We start from the raw sequence: 27,353 nt of genomic DNA, 5'->3' as shown, positions 1-27,353 counted from the left end.
AGCTTTTTCAAAACTTTCTCAGTTACAATGACTTTGATTTTCCTCAATAAAATAATAAATTTAAAAACAAATTCTCTTCAATACACATTTTAAACATGTTACACACACCTGAGCACATATCCCATGAATTGCTTCATCATGAAGAAAAAAAAAATCAGAACTATGATTTCTCATTTTGAAAACTATACTACTGAGAGAAGATTAATTTAGATTTTTTTCTATGTCTACATAACATTACTGACACATACTTCATTTACTCTCAAATATAATCCACTGGTTGATCCCATAGTAAAGTAAAGACTTGCAAAAAAAAACTTAAAGTTTATTATCCACAACTATATATATATATAATATTTTATATTCCAAATGTGTCTCATACTGTATTGTTGGTTAGACATCAGTGGTTCTATAAACATTAGTCAATATTTAAGTGATGAAACGGAAAAATAACAATTGGTACCAAAGTTATTTTATAGTTTCACTACTTTGTAGGTCCCAATCCATGCAGTAGTTTCTGAACTGCTTATTCCCTGAGTGAACCATGTTTTACATTTAAAGGTGTAAAACATTTTTGTTATAAATGAGATCAGATCTGCCTCTAGGAATTAAATAAAATGAAATGTATTTTATAAATACTAGTTTATTTCATAAAAATACAAAAATATAAATATACATTTATAAAAATATGAATGAATTAACACAAAGACATTCTTCAACTAAATAAATATGGCAGTAATAGTCATTCCTATGTCATTAGGGATATATCTTTTCCATCTTAATTTACAAAGCGGTTGCACAATGTTTAGTTTAATAGTAAAGGTGACTGAAAGTCAGTTAAGAAAACATTTATAAATTATTATACCTAAGAAAAGGCACAAAAAGCCTTTTAAGTATTTTTATTGATTATTGATGTGATATATTTTCCTTCCGAGATTGTTAGGCAAAGAGGGTGAACTGGTTATTACTTTTTAAAAAATCTATATCGTTCGTATTCATTCACGAAAACTTACTGATTAAGCAAATCCCTACTAGGACAACACCTACGTATTGTTTGTAATTTCAATTTTTGAAAAATTTCCTCCCAGGAAGAGAATGCGGGCCACTCAATCTAATAACATAGACAGTACTTCCACTAATATTGATCAAGTCAAACAATCCTCTTAGTCTCGGTCACTATCATCACCCCCGTACATATCGGCAAGTTTTTTAAAACGAGGCCCCCAGTCACTGAGGTAATCATAATCTTGGTTACAATCAGCTGTGAGGGATTCTAAAGAGCTGAGCGAATCTGCTATGGAATCATTCCCTTCATAGGCATACGTTGCCAGTGAATCATATGGAGGTGCACTTGGGTCTGCGTCGTTTTCTTTTAATCTTCGATGGATGAAATCCTGTACATCGATATTTTCCCACAGAGGCACAGTCCTCCTTATCTGAAAAATAGTTTCGGGCATTACATCCCGTCTAAGTTTACTGTCTTCTCTTGCCTCTGGATTCCTTAATGTGCCAATGTCAAAAGCTTGGGTATCTTCTTCCCCACCGCCTTCATCGTTATAGGTGACAATGTTGTCCCGGACATCGTCTTTTGAAATTATCAGAGGTTCCTTTTTCCTTTGCCTCTTCAACGCAGCAAACAGCACGACTAAAACTATTAATAAGAAATGGGAAAATAGTGAGATTTCATGAGTCAGGATAAAATAGAGTACACTTCTGAGTGTGAAATTTGTTTGGTACAGGAGATATTAAGATTAATCGAATAAAAATAATTAACTACCCTGTAGAAATACAGAGTTTCTCAAGGCGATGCCTGGATGCATTGTATTGACAAAGGAGCAGATATTACCATGGCATTAATTTACTGTCAAGACATATTCTCCTATGAACTTCTGGCATTGAAAAAGCTTTATTCAAGTACAATTATTATATTTATCCAACTGCAATTGCCTGACACATCAGCAGTCTTTCCAAATGTGCACTTGTTTCAAATACAAAAACGCTACAACTCGACTCATGATATTGATCATTCCTTTCACTTTGGCATAAGTATCATTTCTTAATGATTCAAGGGAATATATGCAAAACATTACTCATATATATATCTCTATTTGTATATGCATTATATTCCTATATTATGCGTGTGCACATGAATATGTCATGAATATGTATGTGTCACCGATTTTATCACTTCCCGTATCTCATAGGTTTAACTAAATTCCTTTACTGGTCTAATTTTGTAGGGGGCTTAGAAAGCTGAACTATAACTCTAAAAGTTACAATATAAAACTCAAACTCAAACTCATCTTTAACTTATCTTACAAAACACCTCAGACTGTATCTTGTTAATGAGGACTTCCTTGACATATAGGATCTGATTTAAACTTTTGGAATGAAATGTTAATTGTATTCCCTCTACTTGCTGTATTATTTTTATTGTTTACATGCCTATGTTACAAAGTTAACTGTGAACTTCTCCTCATATAATATATTTTCTTATTTCTCATTATAATACTGCAATTCAAATTATGTGTACTGGAAGATGAACCTTTTTCTAACAAATGCATGTTGCAATTAATAACATTCATTTAAAAAGAAGCAAACACGATTTTCAAAATACAAATTTTCCATTAAAAATTGGACAAGCCCATAACGTTACATGTAAGAAATGTGAGAATAAAATCAAGAAAATATCGTCAAAACACACTTCAGCATTACTAGGGAAAAATACAAACTAGGTTTCCTTTACTTTAGGGTACTTAACTGTTTGTCAGTATTATTTATGCTTCACAGAAAATAAGAAAATGTTGGGTATTATTCCTTTTCTCAATTTTTACATCGAGATTAAACAAAGCATACTCACTGTCATTGAGACTACACTTCAACACGGCCCGTGAGGCCCCTATAACTATACTAAAGCCCTGTTCAATGTTATTTTCATATTGACCAGCAAACTTTTCTCAGCTCTTCCTAACTGAAAGTAAGATTTTACAAAAGATAATTAAAGGTTATCTTTAATTTCGTAAAAGTAAAAGTAAGATTTTACGAAAGATAAAGATAATTAAATATAATTACGAAAGATAACGAAGTATCTGTAGTTAGACTTCAGAGAATGGGCTTTGGGAGCTGAGCTATATTCAGGATCATCTGAGAGATATTTAAAAAAAAAAACTGCAGTAAAAATGAGACCTCTGTCCTCTCCTTTTAAAAGATGGACATACGATTAATTAAGTCCAACATGGATCTGACATCTATCAAATTTCAGCCACACACTAGAAAAAGAGATTTCTTTCTAAATTTAAGGTTAAATAAATTTATAAGTTATCTACTTTTTAATCAATAAAATAACAATTGTGTCATCAATTATTAAGTATTAAGGGTTTCTTAGCTAATAAAAACTTACTAATTCCCACAAATGGTCCATAGAATCTGTTCTGAGCTTTCCTTTTCTACCATATTAATATTATCAGATCATTTCTTAGATTGAGGTTATTAACCTGGAACATGTGAACAGAATTCAGAAAGAATAGGATAAGAAATGAAAAAAAAAGTGCCTCATTATTTCCATTCATCTGTAACTCAAATTTAGCATTTCTTTTCAATAGGATTATTGGCATAAACTATGGTGATAGTGGCAGTGTGTGTGACAGATATTTTGTATTGCATCACAGTTTGACAGATAAATCAAACCATAGTGAGACATGCTCCAGAACATGGCATGCATGATTTGATAAGCAAGCACAGTTTTCTTTGTGTTTTTTATTTCATTTGTGTAAGTGCATTTCCTTTTTGTCTTACATGTTTTACTCTAATAAATTTAAATCGTCATTCTGGCTAGGTCCATGCGCTTTATCAGGCTGCCAAAAGTGTCCGTACAACCAAAAAGCTTAAAATCCCTGCCCTAGATTTTAATTTTCCATCTTGCCTTATAAAATAGATATAAACTAAGAGTTAGATTTATTCAAAATGTATGAAAGTACATTTAAAATATTATTGCCAGTGCTATGTCACTATCTTATAAAAAGCAAACTCTCTTAACTATAGAAATGCAGTAACTATGTCCAGCCATTACCATAAAGACTCACAATAACAATAAAGTGCTTTAGTAACTTTGAAAACATAAATTTCTGAATTAGAAGCAATTTTAACTACAATAATAGAAAATTACTCCCCATTTAGGCAATGAACTGGAAAAGTGAAAAATAAGAAATTAGTGCTTTCCATATTGCTCAAGGAACAAAGGTGGCTGACTTTGCAGAATATAAGAAGAAACCTTCTAGGATTTCTGCATAGAAAAAAATAGTATCAAATTTAGTTTGAGAATGTTAAAATATCTAAACTTACTTAGGGGGATGCTTTCGGTTCCCTATGTGTGCATGACTATCTTTGTGTGTGTATGTACATTACATTAATACAGAAATTTTTCAAATGATCTAACAATAACATATTTTCATGTGGTTCTAAATTAGGAAAGTGGAACTTCCTGAGTGAATAAAACCACGTGAAATCAGTAGCACTTAGCTAAAAGGCTAAGCCAAATTTTTATCTCCATAGGGATACAAAAATATTTTACAGAGGAGTTGAACTCTCTAGCAGTAGGTGGGGATTGAAACTGCTGATGGCGGTGGTAGCAGTGTATTTGTTCTAAACCACACTGAGAAAATGTTTTTCTAAATAGTTGGATCATCTTAACTGAGACAAATGTTTTTTCCCCACTTTCATCAATCCCCTACTGAAGTCCTGCAAGGATATCTGGCCAAAGGGATTTCATCCAGATAGCTTGAAAGGATTTGCAGAGAAAAGGAGCCAGCACATATGAGCATTAGAACATAAATTTGGCTAGCTCCCCTGCCCTAAGCATAAGTATTTGGGCTGAATATTTGATAGAAACAATTTTTTTTTGGAATGTTTTCCAGTGGAACAACTGTTTAATTGAATTAAATCGTTGTCCTGTTAGTGCATGTTCAAATAAAACATTCGCTGTTGGAACATGACTTTATTTAGAAAATATTGCAGGGTTAGGTATGACCACAGCGACATAGTGATATTTTTAAAAACAGAACTTTAACTTCTTAATTTGGTATGTCACACCAATATATAACAAGCTATATAGCGGAAAATGTCTAACTTACTGTTGCTACTTTAATGCATTTGCATGTCAGACATCTGATATAGACAGCTCAGAATATGTTAGTAACTGTTGTTTGTAAGGGCAACGTAGTCTTTGATTTGGGACTAATAGAAAGGAGAAGTCTATAGTAATCTGTGTTTGAATGCTAGCTAACGCCTTTTCTAAATGAGTGACTGAGTAAATTATGTAGCCTTTCTCTAGAAGAAAAGTATTTACCTTATACAGTTGATGCAAAGATGAAATCAATGAAATCAAATACCCTTAGAACAGTGAACATAGTCAAAGATATAATACCAAATGATATAAAATGTATTTTTTAAATACACATGTGTATAGCATTTGTTAGATCTTTGTTTTTGGTCTCTGGAAAGCTGGGCCTATCCCCACACACAAAAACTCTTACTTTTTCCTAATCGAAAGAACCATTGTAATGAACAGTGAAAATGTTCTATCTTTATCTGTGGAGAAAAGCGTTACTCAGTACACCATCCTCGGCCCGTGAGGGAGAGATTTTTGTGAGTTAAGGGGTCATTAAGAGGGACAGAGCTTACTAAGCAGTATGAGGACACAGAGGAGAATCGCAACGAGAGCTCCCGTGCTTAGGCCGGCTGAAAGGACCAAGGCTTCTGCCGTGCAGGATTGCATGTTTCCTTGATTATCGCAGGCACACACCCGAATAGTGAGTGTGCCAGTGCTGCTTTGAATCGGATAATCGTTGTCAAAGATTAAAATTGGCAATAAGTAGGTGCTCATTTTGTTGCGACTGTAGCCATCTTTTCGAGTCATGATTCCTGCTGTGTTATCTGGTGGAGAAAAACATGTAAAAAACCAAAAACTTTCATATGTGTTTTTAATTATGTATCTTAAAGTTTCATGATTTTTAGTTTTAGAAATTTTCTTATACCTTTATTATCTACAATGGTGAAATTCGGATTGAGAGTAAATTCTGGCACTGGTTCAAAATAGAATTTGTGACCTCGGGGAGGGTCATCCTTATCCATGACACTGACAGTCTGAATCAACTGAAAGCAATATAAATAAATTAATTAATTAAGCCTAAGGCAATTTTCTTGTTATTAGACGATATCTTAAATCCATGTATTTGTGCTTTAAATACATCACAAAAACAAAGCAACAAAACAAAATAAATGTCATTTAAAGAAAATTATGCCAATGCCTTAATTTTTATGGTTTTGTCTTAGGTAACTTATTTAGTTAAGAGTGAAAGACATCCATTAAGCCCAATGGTTTGCAAGACATCTTAATGCATTATTGTCTTATACCTGGCCAACTTAAAGAAAAATTCAATCCCTCCAATACCTATCCTCTTTTGATATTGTTGAAAGGCACAGCCCATTTTATTATTAATTGATGAGCAATCCATTACATCCACTAGAAAATAATTCTTCAAAGGATGAGTACATAGAAGATGCATTTTTAAAAACAACAATGCTTAGCACAATCACTCCTATATATTAACATTATTAATTATATTTTTAAAATAATAAATCAATTTGTCATGTACTATCAGAAAGAAAATGATTTTGAAGCTATGGACACCATTACTACAATTAAACTATTTTATTTAAATTGCTTGCTTTTCCCTTAATAGTATTTGCAAAGATAGATACCCAAAGAAATGCTCTTAAGATTTTGTACAATCAGTGTTGAAATTTCAAAATTAGAACACCTCTTGGCTGACCTAGTGTAAGTAAATAAGAAGTGTGCCCTAATGGAATATGGAACAGCCAACTATGGGTTAGGCAAAAAAATTTCACTGAGCATTTTATAGTGGAAAAAGCACTGAGCTACACATTTGGGTGCCTCCCATCTGTGTGATTTGAAATCACAGTCATTTAATTACTCCGACTTTTAACGTTCTGTTCTACAAAAACAAACAGGTCTCATAGTCTAACATTATGTGGTGAACAGTTACTGAAATTCACAATAGTTTAAGCTTTCCATTATTTCACTGTATACCTTTTATAACCATACTAACCTACATACTCACTAGTCAGTGCTACTTTCACTTTAATTTTATATTAATGATAATTATATCATTTTGACAGGGTGATATGTAACTGTATTTTTAATACAGTGCTTTTGAAAGTGTACAATTATTAACAAAAAATTAATAAACTTTCCTGCTTAGAAAATTGGAACATAAGAAAATAATTATATAAGATGTAATATTTTGCTCAACCTTCTGTTCCTAAATAGCAATAACAAATCTGACTTTTAGTAATAATTTATATCATAAAAAGTTGGTCTTTTAATTATATGACATTTGAGGTATTGAAATTATTGGATGGGCTCTGTATATTTTATGAAGATATATATATACTTAATATCCATTTTATTTTTAACTTGATTAAATTCAATGAGTAATATGTATTAAATAAATTAGTTAATATGAATTATACTTAATTTTTATAAAATATTAGCATATAATATATCAATAACACACATGAATCAGTAAAAGATAAGCATACTAATAGATATGTGAGTAAATAATATTTATAGGTGATTGTAGTTTGACTTGTGCTCCCCCAAAATATCTGTTCAAATCCTAAATCCCAGTACCTGTGAATGTGATTTATTTGGAAATAGGCTCTTTGCAGATAAAATCAAGTTAAAATAAGATCATTCTAAATTAGGGAGGATTCTAATTCAATGACTGGAGTCTTCATAAGAAGAAGCAAATTTGGACACAGAAACAGATACAGGAAGAATGTCATGAAATGATGGAGAGAGATATTGGAGTAGTTGGCGTCCACAAGCCAAAAGATGTCAAGGATGGTTGGCAAGCTCATGAAGCTAGAAAGTGCCAAGGGTGGATAGTCTCCTAGAGCCTTTAGAGAGAGCACAGCCCTGTTGCATGTTGATTTTATACTTCCAGCCTCCAAAACTATGAGAAATAAAATTCTGTGTTTTAAATCATTCTGTTTGTGGTAATTTGTCATGGCAACCCTTGGAACTAATACAGCTGTAAATTATTTTTAAGTTATGAAAAAAAAAAATGGCCTTAATGAGTTTACAAGATTCCACACTAAAAGTGTTATGAGAAATTTATATATTGGCAGATATTTAAAATCTAGGGTTGACAAATACATAGGCAATCATAGGTATTTGGTGGGAATATCACCTAATTTATGACAGATTTGGAGAAGTATTCGGGAACATTTATTAATATTTATAGATATAATTTAATTATTCCCACTTTGAGAATTACATCAAAGGAAAGTAGTACCAGGTGGTAAACAAGCAAAATGTACTACAATGCTCTGCTCATTATAGTATGACTGGGGTACTGCTAGGGTAACATTTTGTGAAACCAAATTTCCATTAAGAAGGAAGTAATTGAATAAGTAATATATAACTATGCTATGAAAATTAAGCATCAAATTCAAAAAATCATTTACTAAACTGAGATGCCCATTGTATGTTGCAAAATAAAGAGGAAAAGCAAATTTTTATCCAAACAGCTCTGTAACAATTTCATGTTATTACAAATAAAAATCTCGTTTGTATTTTTGTATATGTAGGTGGAATGTGTTCTGTATCTCTGTCTTAGTCAGCTGGGATGCCATAACAATCCCACACACTTAATGGCTTAAACAACAGAAATGCATTTTCTCACAGTTCTGGAGATTGTGAGGTTGAGATCTAGAGGCTAGTGTGGTTGACTTCTGGTGAGGGCTTGCTAATATTAATAGCTACCTTCTCCCTGAGTGCTCTCATGTGGTTTTTCCTTGGTCCATGAATTCAGGAACAGGGAGAAAGGGAGAGCGTGAGCTCTCTGTTAACTCTTCTTTGTATGCTAATCCCATCAGATCAGGATCTATCCCCTTATAACCTCACTTCATCTTAATTACTTCTTTAAAACACTCTCTCTAAATACAATGACACTAGGGTTGCATTTTCAAGATTTGAATTTGGAGGAGGGCCACACACATTCAGTTCATAATATTCTCTATTAGAATAGAAGAAAAACTGTATTTTAGATTATTTTCTACCTTAAAGAGACATGATGGAATTATAGATGATTCTTAAAATCTACCTATTTTATCTTTAAAGTAGTTAACTAAATGGTTAAGTTACTTTTGGTAAAATTTATGCAATTACTGTTATAGAAAAATACTATATTTTTGTCAAAAATGAGTATATTCTTCATTTACTTAGAATTACTTTATATATGTTTGAAAGAATTACTTTGTAAGAAGACTTCATAATTCTTTTACAAACAAATCTACTTCATGTCAATGATATGAAACTTTAAAACTTACAAAATATCACTCATATCAAAATCTCCTAAAACTATTAAAAGTGGCAAAATGTAATCAAGAAAACAATGATTATGATTACCTTTATAGTAACATGAAACAATTTCATTTTCATACTTCGTTTTATTTAATGATATATTTTCATTCTATTAGTGAAGATAACTCAGCATAAGCATAATTATGAATGCACGTAACAGCTTCTACATATGTGATATTCACTATAAACCTAGTATGTAAATTAAAGCATGTTATAATATTCCCCACTATATTATTGATTCCATTATAAAAACATTTTTAAATCACCTTTTTAAAAATCACTGTGAGTTCTTTGTTAAGGATAAATAAATGGTGGACATGAAGTATTGACAATAGTTTGCACAAAAGAAATCCTGCAAATAAAGTGATGTAATGTCATTTGACTTTGTAAAGAGAAAATATATTCTTTTAAATTTTTAATGATTTTATTTACCTGCCCAGGTTTTGCATTTTCACAAACAAATGTTTCATAATACATGGCAAATTCCGGAGCATGGTCATTTATATCTAGAATTCTGATGAAGACAGGGATGTGGCTACTTTGTTTTGGGTTATCTGCAACGAGAACATGTGTAACATTTCAGTCTCATTTACACAGAAGCAGTGAAACCACTCACCCATTTGTAGCTTAGCAACAGATCCTTTTTGTGGTGCTCACTTTCTCAATTGGGCTGCTGATGAATATCTCAGCTCTCTTACATGGTCCAAATGAAAAGCACAATAAAATTGAGGAAAACATAGTTGAGAATGAGGTATTATTTGTAATAGATAATTTTCTTAGATTATTTTTATGAGGTTAAATTATATTTCTCTCCTATTTAAGGTGTAAAAGAAAAGCAAATTTGAAATGAATGAATTATTTGATAATCCTTAGAAATAATTTAAAAATGTGTTGACATTCTAAGCCATTTCTCTAAGATCTTGCTAAGGATACAATCATACCACTCAAGAAAATGAGTCTAGCTAGTGCTATTATTTTACCACTTTGATGAAAGACAGTGTATTCAGGTAGATGTAGCTCCAACTTACTTATTTCTGTGGCTGTAACAGTGATGTTATGCCAAGGAGATGATTCTCGGTCAAGGGCTTTCAAAGTGAAAATAGAGCCATTTTCTGAGTGGATGCCGAAAATACGGTCCATATCAGTATGCCGATCCACAGAGTACCTGGCAGAAGAGACTCATAAATCCAGCATTCTTCTGAGGTTACTAGTTCTACTCTTTCTTAAAGTTATAGGTAATTTCCACAATGATCTGACAAATACATGAAATGTAAAATGCTAACAACTTTCTGGAATTTTTATTTTATGGAATTGTTATTTGAGCAATTTCATATATTTGACTCTTTCCACTTACTATTCCACCGTTATGTGTACTTTAGAACTGTTATTTATACACATGTATCCCAGTGGCAGCTGTTAAAATGAGTTCTTAAGTATCATTTGGTTCACTTATCCTATCATAGGCCTACTGCTGTGTTTGAGACACATTAAACAGTAATGTTAAACTTGACTGAGCCAATAGTAATGAATAAATCGAAAGTATGTTAAAAAAATACATAACTGTGTCCAGAGTCTTCTATAAGCAAATATCGAGAAGGCTATTATAAAATACATTGCTCTTGAATGGCTTTTTATTCAAGGAACATCCAGCTGAATCAAGGTCTTCCTCTAATCTATCCCTCCAACTTATTTCAAATCAAAATGAAATGTTATATCACCACAGAGTTCTGTGACTTTCTCATCAGGGCTGTATGTGGAAGACGTCATTGTAAGCTTTGTATCACTCTGCAGTTGGTAAAATAATATCTCCTCTCCCTAAGATGTCTATACCTTAATCCCCAGAACCTGTGAAGATGTTGTTTTACACAGCAAAAGTAATTTTGCAGATGTCATTAAGGTTCAAATTACTAAAACAGAGAATTACCCTGAATATCAAGGCGTGCCTAGTTTAATCCTATGAGCCCTTGAAAGTGGAATCGGAAGACCAGGTGTGGTGGCTCAAGCTTGTAATCCCAAAACTCTGGGAGGTAGAGGTGAGTGGATCATCTGAAGTCAGGAGTTCGAGACCAGTCTGACCAACATGGTGAAACCCCATCTCTACTAAAAATACAAAAATTACCCCGGCATGGTGGCAGGCGCCTGTAGTCCCAGCTACTCGGGGGGCTGAGGCAAGAGAATCTCTTGAACCCCAGAGGCAGAGGTTGCAGTGAGCCGAGATGGCACCACTGCACTTCAGCCTGGGTGACACAGTGAGACTCCCTCTCAAAAACAAACAAACAAACAAAGTGACATGGGAAGGCAGAAAAATGGTTTAGAGAGATGAAACCGAAGAAAAAAAGAGAACAGATTTGAAGAATGAGAAATACTCAACCCATTGTTGCTGGCTTTAAAGCTGAAGGAATGGAGCCACAAACCAATAAACAATGAACATAGACAGCCTCTATAAACAGTTAGTAGTCCTTAAGCTGACATCCAGCAAGGAAACAGGGGTCTCACCCACACAACTGCAAGGACTTGAAATCTGCTCACAACCTAAATGATCCAGAAAGCAATTCTCTGCCTAGAATATACAGAAAGAAATATGGCCCCGTTCACACTGCCACCTTGACTTTAGCCCAGTGAGACACATACTGAACTTGTGATGTACAGAAATTCAGACCTATCTGTAAGATAATAATACATTTGTAGTATTTTTTTGTGGCAGCAATAGAAATCTAATATATCCTTAAAAGATAAATTTTTGAAAAAATTAATTTATATGAAAGTCCTTCAGTTACATCAGACCATGTTATGCCATACTAGCTAATTTTTTTTTTTTTTTTTACATCTTTTTGAGATTTCTGTTGCGGTCTTTAATTGAGCCATGTCGGAAAGTGAGTACTTCTCAAACATTAACTTTTAAGTGAATCACATACGAATCCTGTTAAAAACAGAGTTTGATTCAGTAGGTCTGGGGTGGGAGCTGGGATTGTGCGTTTTAAACAAACTCTTAGGTGAATCCTATGCTGCAGCTCCACAGGCTAGGTTTTATGTAGCAGTTTTAGACTACGGGATAAAATGATTAGAATAAGAACAGAAACAGGAAAAGCAATGAAGGACGATTAACAGGCTAATCAGCCTCTGGTGTAGTCCTCATTTTTCTAGGTATCTTATTAAATGCATCTTACCTTATTAAGAGTTACTTTTTGATCAAGTGTATTGGAAAATTACAGTTCCCACTGTAAATCTTAAATATATTCACACTTTGGCACTGGCTTTGGCAAACGTAAGTAATGGATATTTAGGTTTTATTTTATTTTATTTATTTTTTTGTTTGAGACGTAGTCTCGCTCTGTCCCCCGGCTGGAGTGCAGTGGCCGGATCTCCGCTCACTGCAAGCTCCGCCTCCCGGGTTTACGCCATTCTCCTGCCTCAGCCTCCCGAGTAGCTGGGACTACAGGCGCCCGCCACCTCGCCCGGCTAATTTTTTGTATTTTTAGTAGAGACGGGGTTTCACCGTGTTAGCCAGGATGGTCTCAATCTCCTGACCTTGTGATCCTCCTGCCTCGGCCCTCTGAAAGTGCTGGGATTACAAGGCTTGAGCCACCGCGCCCAGCTGATATTTAGGTTTTAAAACGTTATGAAGTATTGGCAATTTTTAAATTATTGGGTGAACATACATTAACCTAAATTGTAGGACTTTTTTGTTTGAACTGTTTATTAAAAGATATACTATTTAATCTATTGTTTAAGCATTATGCTGAACTTCAGGGATCTATTAAGTGAAAGAGTCTGATCATAATTTTAACAATTTAATATAGTACATGAAGATACTTGCTTAATTTATTTTCTGCTAAATTTTATAAAACGATTATTGCAGAGTCATAGATACTGCTTCAAAAAGAGTATTTGGTCCTTTGGAAAAAAAGGTATCGGGTGTCATCTCAATAATGGAATGACTATAAAACTTATATAGTTGGTCTCAGGTTTTACCTCACTCCCTGTACATGGAACCACTTCAGTCATCTCTGTTTTGTCATTCAGCAGGATTCTACAACGCACAACAGAAGTACATGCAAATGACAGTATTCCCTCAGTTTTTCAATAATCATTATTGTAATCTTTTCACATGGTGTTATGAAAAGAATTTAGGCACTTAAAATACACTCATTTGACATAAGATCACTGCCGAAGAGTAGCTTATATTTCTTGGGTGGGAAGTCCTAAGGGGATAAAGGAGAAATAGAAACCTAGATATAAAAATTTATAATAACGCACAACAGCATATATACATATATACACATATATATGTGTGTATATATATGTACATATATATATATATTTTTCTAAAAGCAAATGTCATACTGGCTTTTAGCCAACAATTCTTTGTCAGATTATTTTCAGAGATAGATCTGATTTGCAAAATCACAATGTAGTAAAATTGAACATGCAAGTCATATTGAAATTTTTCTTTTAAACCTCTATTTCCAATTGTGCTAACATGAAACAAAAGATTATGTTTCCTACCTATAGGTTTCAACTCTCTTACAATTCCTGATGTGGACTTTACTGACGTTGGGACCAAATCACTATTATAAGGTTTTTGAGAGAAAAGCAAATAAAATCACTGGAAAAACAAAAATATTTTATTTTCCTTAGCTACACAAATTCTGCTTATGAATAAAAATAAACCTAAAATATACACAAAGAAAGAGGAAGTAAAAGAACATAACTACAGCTGTGCATTGAATGAAGCTCAATTCATAATATTCACCTGTTAATATTTCTCTCTATTGTTGGAAAGGTCAATAGTTAACCATTACTTGCTTATATCTGAATAGATCTGGGATTTCTTCCTACTGTTTGCATTGAAGATCAAAGAGGAAAATAAAATTTCCTTTTGTGCTCATTGCTAGTTGCCCTAGTGTTTAGCCTAGAGATTTCGATGATATTTCTATGACTGAAAAATAGCTAACAATTGCAACATGATAAAAATCAGGCTTTGATACACTTGTATATTTTTTTCAGGATCAAAATAGATATAGGCTTCTGGCCACCTTACTCTTAGGTACAACCTTGAAAGACACTATTTTTCATGTTAAGAATTCATGAAAGAAACTCACGGACGTTACAAAAATAGCTCACTTTTAACTTTGACAGTGCCAACTTCCAGGTCTACATTCAAATTTTTGTTTCCAGTGCAAATGATGTCTCGCAATTTGTCAAAGTTCAGAGATAAATTTCTTTTATTTAGCAGCCAAACTTCTATTTTCACCCAGAATAGGACATTCTGATTTACTTATCAATAATAAATACACTGGATTACCACAAATGACCAGAAAGAGCCTGATAAGCCCTTAACACAGAACAAAGCTATCTCTATGTTCCAGCAGATGGCCTACTATAACAACAATATTTTATTGCTCCCCCTGCATTGAATTTTGAACAATCAGTTTAAAAAGGCCATTCTCATAATTTTTTGTATGAATACTTTCTGCAGAGACAGGATCCAATCATATAGGGATCAATTAGCATGTGAAAGAGAGCACAGGGGCTCTCTTCCCATGGAAGCTGAACTCTGCTTTTCATTTTTCTTATTTGATTTATATTTTTGTGTTCTATCATTAAAAGTCAAGCATGTATATTTTTATCTAGGACAAATAATCTAAACTCAATGACAGACACCAGAACGAATGAGTAATATGCAGAAATATGTCAAGAATTCATTCCTTTTTCTCTACTAGATTCCATATATTTCTTCCTCTGACTAAGTCGATTTAGCTAGAACATCATTTGGTTTTTACTTTTCAGCTACTGCTTTCCAGAAACATGTTCCTCATAGCTGTGGTCTAGCCAACCTTCAGTACACCTCAAAAATGAATGTTGAGTATTAGCTGTACAATGATATTATTTATAATTTCATTTGAAAAATTCGTTCAAATCTTTTTTGCAGAGATTCATGATATTCTTGTTAGATTATTATTATTTTATCTTTTGCAATAAAATCAAGCAAATATGAGAGAAGCACTACTATACGAATGCACTTACACATTTCTTCCAGTTTATTCTGAAGTCATGGACATTTCATTGAGGCATAATTAAATCCCTCACCAGAAAGTTTGTTTTGTTGCTTTTCAATTCCACAGCAGTAGAAAGGATCTTTTAAAAATCATTGAACTTTAAATACGTTAAGCATAAAATAGGTGTAAAATGAGGCAACATGTTCTTTCAGATCTTGTAAAGCTATAATCAACCCTATAACTTTGGAGATCCATGATTACTAATGAGGTGAAGCAGAGCTGACAACAGCTGCTAATTGTAACCATAATCTCATGTTGCAAGTGGCAGATGTATTTCAGAAAATATATTTGATGAACAGATTTAATCGTGGATGAGAATTAGTTCCCAATCTTTCCCTGGAAAAATGTTTCTCTGTGATGCTTGTCATAGCCTATTTCTGCTCTGAGATCAGTCATCCTTCTAAATTTGATCTTCGCAAACAAAACAGTCCCATGTTACAATGTTGTATTCTTGTTGAATTATTGCTGATTTTTCTTCACACTATAATTGGATATCTAAAGCTTTTTCGCACACATTTTAAATGCTAACAGGAACCATCCTCTATGCTATGCTTTCCGGTATGGCCTTATAAATTGGCAGAATTGGTAGTACCAACTGAAGAATACAATTTGAGATTAATTTCTCTCAATATTTTCCCTCTCCTTATAATAATTCTTGAGATGTTACAGGTTAAATTATAATTGATTATTTCTAGGACTTGAGTACCCTATACAAAACAAATATTTCTGGAGGACCTTTAAACTGAACTTTTTTAAAGCCATTTTTTAAACACCGGGAAGCAAGTTTGCAAATATTACTATTGGTCTTTGAATGAGAAATTTTACTTTTGAAATTATGTCCGTGGGAAATTGTCAGATATAGGAGAGGTTTTATATACACATATGGAAATTATCATATATAGGGGAGATTTTATATACACATACACACCAAGTATATGAGTGTATGTAAAGATTGAATATATCTCTAATGTAAACATTTATTTATGATGTATAATATACATGATAGTATATTATTTATACAATAGAAGTGTAAGAGTTTTAATGTCATTAGAAAATAAAATTTTAACAATCTATGGACATATATGTATAACAAATTCAATCATATATAAGTGAGATAGCAGATTGACAAATTGTATGAAAAAATGGAATATTTGGTGGAAAGCAGTTAAATAACACTAGAATATATATAGAGGAGAGAATCATAGCTGTCTTATGGGCTATAGAATTTCCTGTGTCATCCATGTCCTTTAAAATGAGTTACTACAATTACGTAAGCAGGGATATATTTAAAAATATTTTTCCCTAAATTCCTCTTTTGGCAAACACGTATACAGGTGCTGGATTTACCATACTACTAAAACACAAAAAATCAGAAAAAATACATTAAACAATAATTCTTAAAGAACCGGACATAAGAAAATAAGACAATCACCCCTGAGAGAAGGGAAATAAATGAGGTAATCCCTAAAACTTTCACATTGTGCTGTCTGAATAGGGTTTTCATAATGCAGGACATGGGGACAGAGATGGAGTTTGCCAATCTCCCTGAGTTGAGCAGGGAAACTAATGTGGCTAAAGTTTGCAGGAAGAAGTAACAGAGGGAGCTACAGAAATCTAAAGAGAATCTCATTCAGCTCTTTAACTGACTACCTATGAGAATATTAGTGGAAACAGGAAACAAGAAATGACAGAGGTAACTAATCACAAGGATTAGAAGGGGAAAAATTATGAACTGTGAATGGAGCCAGTCTTCACCAGGCAAAGTAGAAAACCTCATAATTTGCAAGACTTTTTGTAGACTACTCAGAAAGATGATACTTGATGAATGGGGCAAAATTAGTCTTAGATTAAGGTTTGCTACAAAACCAAGATTCAAAAGAATTAAGCTGTCTTAAGAAACCTAATCTTCTATCAGAGCAAAACTCAATAATATTTATTAAAATATGAAGCTGTTTAGCTTCACATAGTAAAACCCACAATGTCTGTAATCCAATCAGAAATTACAGCCAGGGAAAGAAGAAGAAAGATGTGAATGCAAAGAAAAATATATTAATTAAAAACAACCCCCAAAGACACCATTGATATAATTAAATATGTTATTTTAAATGTTAATCAGCATGTTAGAGAGACACATGTTTAAAAGCATATATGTGGCCGGGTGCTGTGGCTCACGCCTGTAATCCCAGCATTTTGGGAGCCCGAGGCGGGCGGATCACGATGTCAGGAGATGGAGACCATCCTGGCTAACACGGTGAAACCCCGTCTCTACTAAAAGTCCAAAAAAAATAGCCGGGCATGGTAGCAGGTGCCTGTAGCCCCAGCTACTTGGGACGCTGAGGCAGAAGAATGGCATGAACCTGGGAGGCGGAGCTTCCAGTGAGCCGAAATCACGCCACTGCACTCCAGCCTGGGAGACAGCCAGACTCCGTCTAAAATATATATATGTATACACGTGTGTGTGTGTATATATATGTGTGTGTGTATATATATATATATGTATGTCTTAATATATATAATATGTATTTAATATGTGTACTATATTAAAGAACACTTGAAGAAAAGACTACAGATCTAAGATTCAAAATACTCTGGATGAAATTAAAGCAGCTAAGATGTTGCAGAAAAAAAATTAGTGAACTTGAAGGCATATATATATGTATATATGCCTTAATATATAAAATATGTATACCATGTTAAAGAACTCTTTTTTCTCCTTCTATAGTTATTACTTTTCTGCTTCCTTTTATTGCCTAACCTCATGTTTTAAAAACTTCATTTTTTTTAATTACAAAAGTAATATACACCTCAGAAAACTTGGCAAACAAAGAGTTCAAAGGAAGAACATCCACAGTTGAAAGATTATTAACATTGTAGGGTATATTCTTACATTATTTTTCTAATACTGTACTTTTTTCTGTGACAAATATAGCATTATTCAGTTCACATATATCTCATAGTGCACATTACATATTGTGATATATTGGCAACATCTTCTCATGTCATTATTTTTGTTTGCTTATTTGTTTGCTTCAATGTTATTTTAATGGCTAGATAACAGGCTATTGTATAAATATACCAAAATTTACGTAGCAACTTATTCATACATTTTCTTACTGCTAACAGAAATTTTATATTTATTGTTTACTGTTTTTTTTTTTTTTTTTTTAGAAAAGACTACATATCTAAGATTCAAAAATACTCTGGATAAAATTAAAGCAGATAAGATGTTGCAGAAAAAAAAATAGTGAACTTCTTCTCATAATGGAGATGAATAAATTATTTTCTTCTTTTCCTTTTTGTCATTTTGAATAGATTCAAAATGCCGTTGAATAGATTGAAAATGACAAAAAGGAAAAGAATGAAAGAAAATAAAAATAAAAACAGAGACCTAGTGAACAGTGATTAAAGGAGAAGAGAGTTGGGCAAAACATATTGAGGAAAAAATGACCACAAATGTTCTACGTTTAAGAAAAGGTGTACACTCATATACACTCAGAAATTGAAGAAGCTCAATTAACTCTAAGAGAAAAAAAGTAAAGCCTACTAGAGTAAGACATGTAATAATTAAACTGCTCAAAACTAGTGACAGATTAAAAGCATACTGAGAAACAAATAATGTAACAAAGATAGAAACAAATATAAGAAAACAGCAAAATCTTACTGTACTGATAAGAAATGTCCAATCAAAAAGTCTACGTTCAGCAAAAATATTTAAAAAGAGTGATAACAAGCCAAAAAAGAAATGAGATAGAATAAAATGTACTGTATTAACCCAAATAAGGCAAACAGTAAGAAAGAAGAAACAAATAAGAGATAGAAAAATCAGAAAACAAATAGCAAAATGATAATTAAATGTAACAGTATCAATAATCATATTAAATATAAGTGGTTTAAACATTTCAATGTAAAGTCACAGAATGTTAAATGAGATGATAATACATGGCCCACCTATGTGCCTATTAGACAGGTAATGTTTCACCAAAAAATAGTGAGTAATTTAAAAAATGGAGTACATTTACTAATATCAGAAAATTGTGAAAATGCCTATGGCTATAGTTAGAAGGAAATTTACATTACTATAATGTACATATTGGAAAAATACCAAGTCTTTAATAAATGACCTCAGCTTGCAAGTCAAAAAACAGAAGAGAACAAATGAAACCCCTAAAAAATAAAGAACAAAAAATAATAAAAGAGAAAAGTGTTTTTAAAAAATGTATAAAACCCTCTCTAGACTCCTCCTGTCTAGGCAATACATCTCTGAAAAAAAGCAGCAGCCCCAGTCTGGGGCTTATAGATAAAATTCCCATATCCCTGGGACAGAGCACCTGGGGGAAGGGGTGGCTATGGGCACAGCTACAGCAGACATAAAAGTTCCTGCCTTACAGCTCAGGAGAGAGCAGCAGATTTCCCAGAACAGCATTCTTATAAGGGACAGACTGCCTCTTCAAGTGGGTCCCTGACCCCCATGCCTCCTGACTGGGAGACAACTCCCAGCAGGGGTCGACAGACACCCATACAGGAGAGCTCCAGCTGGCATCCGGTGATGCCTTTCTGGTACAAAGCTTCCAGATGAAGGAACAGGAAGCAATCTTTGCTGTTCTGCAGCCTCCACTGGTGATAATTAGGCAAACAGCATCTGGGATGGACCTCCAGCAAACTCCAGTAGACCCATAGCAGAGGTTCCTGACTGTAGAAGGAAGACTAACAAACAGAAAGGAATACAATCAACATCAATAAAAAGTACATCCACACAACAACCACATCTGTTGATGATCATCATCAAAGACCAAAGGTAGATACATCCATGAAGATGAGGAATAAACAGTGCAAAAAGGCTGAAATTTCCAAAAACCAGAATGCCTCTTCTCTTCCAAAGGATCACAACCCCTCTCCAGCAACAGAACAAAACTGGACAGAGAATGAGTTTGACTAATTGACAGAAGTATTGTTCAGAAGGTGGGTAAAGAAGCATGTTCTAACCCAATGCACGTTAGCTAAGAACCTTGAAAAAAGGTTAGAGGAATTGCTAAGTAGAATAACCAGTTTAGAGAAGAACATAAATGACCTGATGAAACTGACAAACACAGCATGAGAACTGTATGAAGCATACACAGGTATCAATAACCGAATCGATCAGATGGAAGAAAGGATATCAGAGGTTGAAGATCAACTTAGTGAAATAAAGCATGAAGACAAGATTAGAGAAAAAAAGAGTGAAAATGAATGAGCAAGGCCTCTAAGAAACATGGGATTATGTGAAAAGATCAAACCTACATTTGATTGGTGTACCTGAAAGTGACGGGGAGAATAGAACCAAGTTGGAAAACACTCTTCAGGATGTTATCAAGGAGAACTTCACCAAATTAGCAAGATAGGAAAACATTCAAATTCAGGAAATACAGAGAACACCACAAAGATACTCCTCAAGAAGAGCAACCCCAAGACACATAATCACCAGCTTTACCAAGGTTGAAATGAAGAAAAAAAAGTTAAGGGCATCCAGAGAAAAGGTAGGGTTACACACAAAGGGAAGCCTATCAGACTAATAGCAGAGCTCTCTGTAGAAATTCTACAAGCTAGAAAAGAGTGGGGGCCAATATTCAGCATTCTTAAAGAAAATAATTTTCAACCCAGAATTTCATATCCAGCCAAACTAAACTTCATAAACAAAGGAGAAATAAAATCCTTTACAAACAAGCAAATGTGAACAGATTTTGTCACCACCAGGCCTGCCTTACAAGAGCTCCAGGAGGAAGCACTAAATATCAAAAGGAAAAATGAGTACCAGCCACTGCAAAAACATACCAAATTGTAAAGACCATAGACATTATGAAGAAATTGCACCAACTAATGGGCAAAATAACCAGCTAGCTTCATAATGACAGGATCAAATTCACACATAACAATGCTAACCTTAAATGTAAAGGGACTAAATGCCCCAATTAAAAGACACAGACTGGCAAATTAGATAAAGAGTCAAGACCCATAGGAGTGATGTACTCTGGAGACCCATCTCACATGCAAAGACACACATAAGCTCAAAATAAAGGATGGAAGAATATTTACCAAGAAAAAGGGAAGCAAAACAATAGCAGGGATTGCAATCCTAGTCTCTGATAAAACAGACTTTAAACCAACAAAGATCAAAAAAGACAAAGAAGGGCATTACATAATGGTAAAGGGATAAATGCAAAAAGAAGAACTAACTATTCTAAATATATATGCACCCAAAACAGGAGCACCCGGATTTATAAAGCAAGTACTTAGATACCTACAAAGGGACTTAGACTCTCATACAATAATAGCGGGAGACATTGACACCCCACTGTTAATAGTAGACAGATCAATGAGACAGAAATTTAACAATGATATTCAGGAATTGAACTCAGCTCTGCACCAAGCGGATCTAAGAGGCATCTACAGAACTCTCCACTCCAAATCTACAGAATATACATTCTTATCAGCACCACATTGCACTTATTCACAAATTGACCACATAATTGGAAGTAAAACACTCCTCAGTAAATGCAAAAGAATGGAAATCATAACAGTTTCTCACAACACAATGAAATCAAATTAGAATTCAGGATTAAGAAACTCACTCAAAACCTCACAACTACACGGCAACTGAACATCCTGCTCCTGAATGACTACTGGGTAAATAATGAAATGAAGGCAGAAATAAATAAGTTATACTAAGATCAGTGCAGAGCTGAAGGAGATAGAGACATAAAAAATCCCTCAAAAAATCAATTAATTGAAGAGCTGTGTTTTTGAAAAGATTAAAAAATAGATGGACCACTTGCCAGACTAATAAAGAAGAGAGAAGAATCAAATAGCCACAATAAAAAATGATGAAGAGGATATATCCAGTGATCCCACAAAAATACAAACTACCATTAGAGAATACTATAAAAACCTCTATGAAAATAAACTAAGAAATCTAGATGAGATTCATAAATTCCTGGACACATACACCCTCCAAAGACTAAACCAGGAAGAAGGGGAATCCCTGAATAGACCAATAACAACTTCTGAAATGCATGCAGTAATTAATAACCTACCAACTATAAAAAGCCCAGGACCAGATGGATTCACAGTCAAATTCTACCAGAGGTACATAGAGGAGTTGGTATCATTGCTTCTGAAACTATTCCAAATAATAGAAAAAGAGGGAAACCCTCAACTCATTTTATGAGGCCAGCATCTTCCTGATAACAAAACATGGCAGAGACACAACAAAAAAAGAGAAAATTTCAGGCCAATTACTCTGATAAAACACTGATGTGAAAATCCTCAATAATATACTGGCAAACTAAATCCAGCAGCACATCAAAAAGCTTATCAATTACGATCAAGTTGGCTCCATCCCTGGGATACAAGGCTGGTTCAATATGCACCAATCAATAAAGTAAGCCATCACATAAACAGAACCAAAGACAAAAGCCACACAATTATCTCAACAGATGCAGAAAAGGCCTTCAATAAAATTCAACACCCATTCATGCTATAAACTTTCAATAAACTAGGTATGGATGGAACATAGCTCAAAATAAAAAGAGCTATTTATGACAGATCCACAGCCAATATCATACTGAATGGGCAAAAGCTGGAAACATTCCCTTTGAAAACCTGCACAAGACAAGGATGTCCTCTCTCACTACTCCTATCCGTTCAACATAGTATTGGAAGTTCTAGCCAGGGCAATTAGCCAAGAGAAAGGAATAAAAGGTATTCAAATAGGAAGAGAGGAAGTCAAATTGTGTCTGTTTGCGGATAATATGATTGTATATTTAGAAAACCCCATCATCTCAGCCTCAAAACTCCTTAACCTGATAAGCAATTTCAGCAAAGTCTCAGAATACAAAATCAATGTGCAAAAATCACAAGCATCCCTATACACCAATAACAGACAAACAGAGAGCCAAATCATTAGTGAACTCCCATTCACAATAACTACAAAGAGAATAAAATACCTAGGGATACAGCTTACAAGGGATGTGAAGGACCTCTTCAAGGAAAACTACAAATCACTGCGCAAGGAAATAAGGGAGGATGCAAACAAATGGAAAAACGTTCCATGCTCATGGAGAGGAAGAATCAGTATCATGAAGATGGCCATACTGCTCAAAGTAATTGATAGATGCAATGCTATTCCCATCAAGCTACCATTGACTTTTCTCACAGAATTAGAAAACAACAAGTTTAAATTTCATATGGAACCAAAAATGAGCCCTTATAGCAAAGACAATCCTAAACAAAAATAACAAAGCTGGAGGCATCACGCTACCTGACTTCAAGCTATACTACAAGACTTCAGTAACCAAAACAGCATGGTACTGACACCAAAACAGATATATAGACCAATGGAACAGAACAGAGACCTCAGCAATAATGCCACACATCTACAGCCATCTGATCTTTGACAAACCTGACAAAAACAAGAAATGGGGAAAGGATTCCCTATTTAATAAATGGTTTTGGGAAAACTGGCTAGCCGTGTGCGGAAAACTGAATCCAGATCCTTTCCTTACACCTTATACAAAAATTCACTCAAGATGGATTAAAGACCTAAACGTAAGAACTAAAACCATAAAAGCCCTAGAAGAAAACCTAGGCAATACCATCCAGGACATAGGCATAGGCAAAGACTTCATGACTAAAACACCAAAAGCAATGACAACAAAAGACAAAATTGATAAGTGGGATCTAATTAAACTAAAGAGCTTCTGCACAGCAAAAGAAACTACCATCAGAGTGATCAGGCAAACCACAGAATGGGAGAAAATTTTTGCAATCTATCCATCTGACAAAGGGCTAATATCCAGAATCTACAAAAATCTTGAACACATTTACAAGAAATAAATGAACAATCTTATCAAAAGGTTTGTGAAGGATATAAACAGACACTTCTCAAAAGAAGACATTTATGTGGCCAACAAATGTATGAAAAAAAGTTCATTATCACTGGTGATTAGAGAAATGCAAATCAAAACCACAATGAGATACCATCTCACACCAGTTAGAATGGCAATCATTAAAAAGTGAGGAAGCAACAGATGCTGGATAGTATGTGGAGAAATAGGAACACTTTTACACTTTTGGTGGGAATATAAATTAGTTCAACCATTGTGGAAGACAGTGTGGCAATTCCTCAAGGATCTAGAACCAGAAATACCATTTGACCCAGCAATGCCACTACTGGGTATATACTCAAAAGATTATAAATCATTCTACTATAAAGAAATATACACACGTATGTTTATTGTACCACTATTCACAATAGCAAAGACCTGGAACAAACCCAGATGTCCATCAATGATAGACTGGATATACACCATGGAATACTATGCAGCCATAAAAATAATGAGTTCATGTCCTTTGTAGGGACATGGATGTAGCTGGAAACCATCATTCTCAACAAATTAACACAGGAACAGAAAACCAAACACCACATGTTCTCACTCATAAATGGGAATTGAATAATGAGCACACATGGACACACGGAGGGGAACATCACATACCAGGCTCTGTCAGGGGTTGGGGGGCCTAGGGGAGGGAGAGCAGCATTAGGAGAAATACCCAACGTAGACGACGATTTAATGGGTGCAGCAACCCACCCTAGCACATGTATATCTGTGTAACAAACCTGCCGGTTAAACACATGTATCACATAACTTAATGTATAATTTTAAAAAAGAGAAAAAAATAAGTAAAACAATATAAAACCAGAAGTTAGATTTTTTTGAGAAAATAAATAAATTTCAAAAAAGTTTTGTCACACTGATCAGGATAAAGCAGATAAAAGTTAACGATATTAAAGACAGCTTTCATCACTACAGATATCAAAAGGATAATGTGAAAATATTTTGAACAACTTTATGTTAATATATTTGACAACTTAGATGAGATTTACAAATTCCCTGAGAGATAAAAAATTAAAAACAAAACTTAACTAATTAAATAATTAGATAACCAGAATAATTCTGTAACTACCAGAGAAATAAAATACATAGATACAACTCAAATAAAAAACAAAATTACAGCCCCAAATATTGTCACTTTTAAATCCTACCAAACATTAAGAAGACATTATAATTCCATGCAAACTCTTTTGGAAAATTAAAGAGCATATTATATATCTTACTGTATTCTATGAAGCAGTACTTTCATTATACCAAATTTAGACCAAAACATTATAGAAAAACAAAACTACAGAAGAATATCTTTTATAAGCATAATGCAAAAGTGACTAAGTGGTTAATTTATTTTATAAAATAAACTACCTTGGTGACCTAGAAGGGGCATCATGCCTCTTGCAAGGTGCCCAGCATTTACTGAATTCCTAATAAGCAAATATGCTAGATTAATGAAGAAAAGATAATGTGGATTATTACAAAAATTTGGTCTCATTCAGACTCAAAAATGTTCAATTGTCCAGCAATAACATGGCTCATCATCTAAGTTGATATAATGTCATTGTTTACAGTTTTCTGACAATGTGTGATTGCACTGAAAAAAGTTACAATCGATTACTTCTAAAATGAATGTAGGATTTCTAGCATAGACATATGGTGCCACAGACACTAAGGAGAAATAAAGACACAACCAACGTTGATGATTTTTTTGAAACATGACAAAAACTATAAAAAACAGACACTTATTGAGCGTTTGTAGCTGCTGGTATGACCAACCCCTTGTCCTTTAAAAAATAGATGAATACTTATTTCCATTTCAGTACTGCAGAAAATGTAAAAATAATTTACACTCTTTTCTAATAAACCCTCAAACAAAAGACACCAACAAGCACTCATATACCATTTCAATAAAACACAAATATACATTGCTTTGGATATGAACATGCTAGTGCATATACATTGATCATTGGACAGCTAAATTTTTCATTTTATTTCAAGAGTTTTACTTTAAGCAATATGAACATTTTAAATTAAACATTTTATGTATTATGGTAAAAATTCTTCCAGACTAAAATAATCCCCCAAAATAACAAGAAGGTGTGTTTCAAAATGATGTTAAACAATATAACAAATACATAATTTGATACTGATAATTTATTTTTAAAAAACAGATGTTCAGTGAATTATACGGTAATAAACCTAAAACTAACCCTAATTTTCAAGCTAATGTAAGCTCTAGGCATTAACTACACATTGGATTTTATGAACTGTTTCTTAATTACTAAGGTTAACATGCTCTTAATCTGACCAACAAATTAAATCATCATTAAAATATATTTAGTGCAACAATTTGCTTTGTAAATTAACATATTTGGATAGTCCTAAAATGAAAATTAGATAGTTATATATTTAGTATTGTGATTATTAATTTGCTATGTGTAAAGGACAACATGAAATGAAGTTAACCATTTATTTTCCCTAACTAAATTTTAAGCAAAGTAGAATTTTAAATAATTTATTAGCTGCATATTTAACAGATTAATGTATTATTTATCTCTTCAGCTGTCTATATGTTCCTCCACACATCCACCTATCATTATCCATCCCGTGCATTAATCTATATATGCCCCAACTTCATTTAAATTCCCCTTTGAAAAATATATGAGATTCATTTATGTTTCTGACATATTTAAAGTCTTTAAAATGGTGAAAACTATTCAAAATTTGGAAAGATATACTATACAAATTAATACCTTTACCTTTCTTATTGACTTAAATGTCATTATCTCTTCAGCAATACTCTGTTATGAGAATATAATTGACATAATATTCTTCAAAAAATTTGATATATGTTAGGCCTTAGTAACAATTTAAAAAAAAATTCGTAATTTATAGGAAAACTGTTTTTCTAATTTATTTACTTATTTA

The 27,353-nt window shown here is 33.4% G+C and overlaps 1 protein-coding gene across 1 annotated transcript in view; it reads right to left on the bottom strand.

Moving 5' to 3' along the window:
- Positions 1 to 302: 302 nt before the first annotated feature.
- The window catches only part of CDH9 (cadherin 9, type 2 (T1-cadherin)), a 168,179-nt gene continuing 141,128 nt past the window's right edge, over positions 303 to 27,353 (bottom strand). Inside the window, exons 8-12 of the mRNA XM_011933444.1 lie at positions 10,474 to 10,610; positions 9,878 to 9,999; positions 6,030 to 6,147; positions 5,677 to 5,928; positions 303 to 1,648 (exon numbers count right to left, since the gene is read on the bottom strand). Coding sequence (XP_011788834.1) covers positions 1,161 to 1,648; positions 5,677 to 5,928; positions 6,030 to 6,147; positions 9,878 to 9,999; positions 10,474 to 10,610 — 1,117 coding nt within the window. The 3' untranslated portion in view covers positions 303 to 1,160. The remainder of the gene's footprint in view (positions 1,649 to 5,676; positions 5,929 to 6,029; positions 6,148 to 9,877; positions 10,000 to 10,473; positions 10,611 to 27,353) is intronic.

This window comes from Colobus angolensis, unplaced genomic scaffold (genome assembly GCF_000951035.1).
Source record: "Colobus angolensis palliatus isolate OR3802 unplaced genomic scaffold, Cang.pa_1.0 Scaffold127, whole genome shotgun sequence".
In the NCBI taxonomy this organism is placed as follows: domain Eukaryota; kingdom Metazoa; phylum Chordata; class Mammalia; order Primates; family Cercopithecidae; genus Colobus; species Colobus angolensis.
The sequence above is the reverse complement of the archived record's forward strand: the minus strand, read 5'-3'. Positions and strand labels throughout refer to the sequence as shown.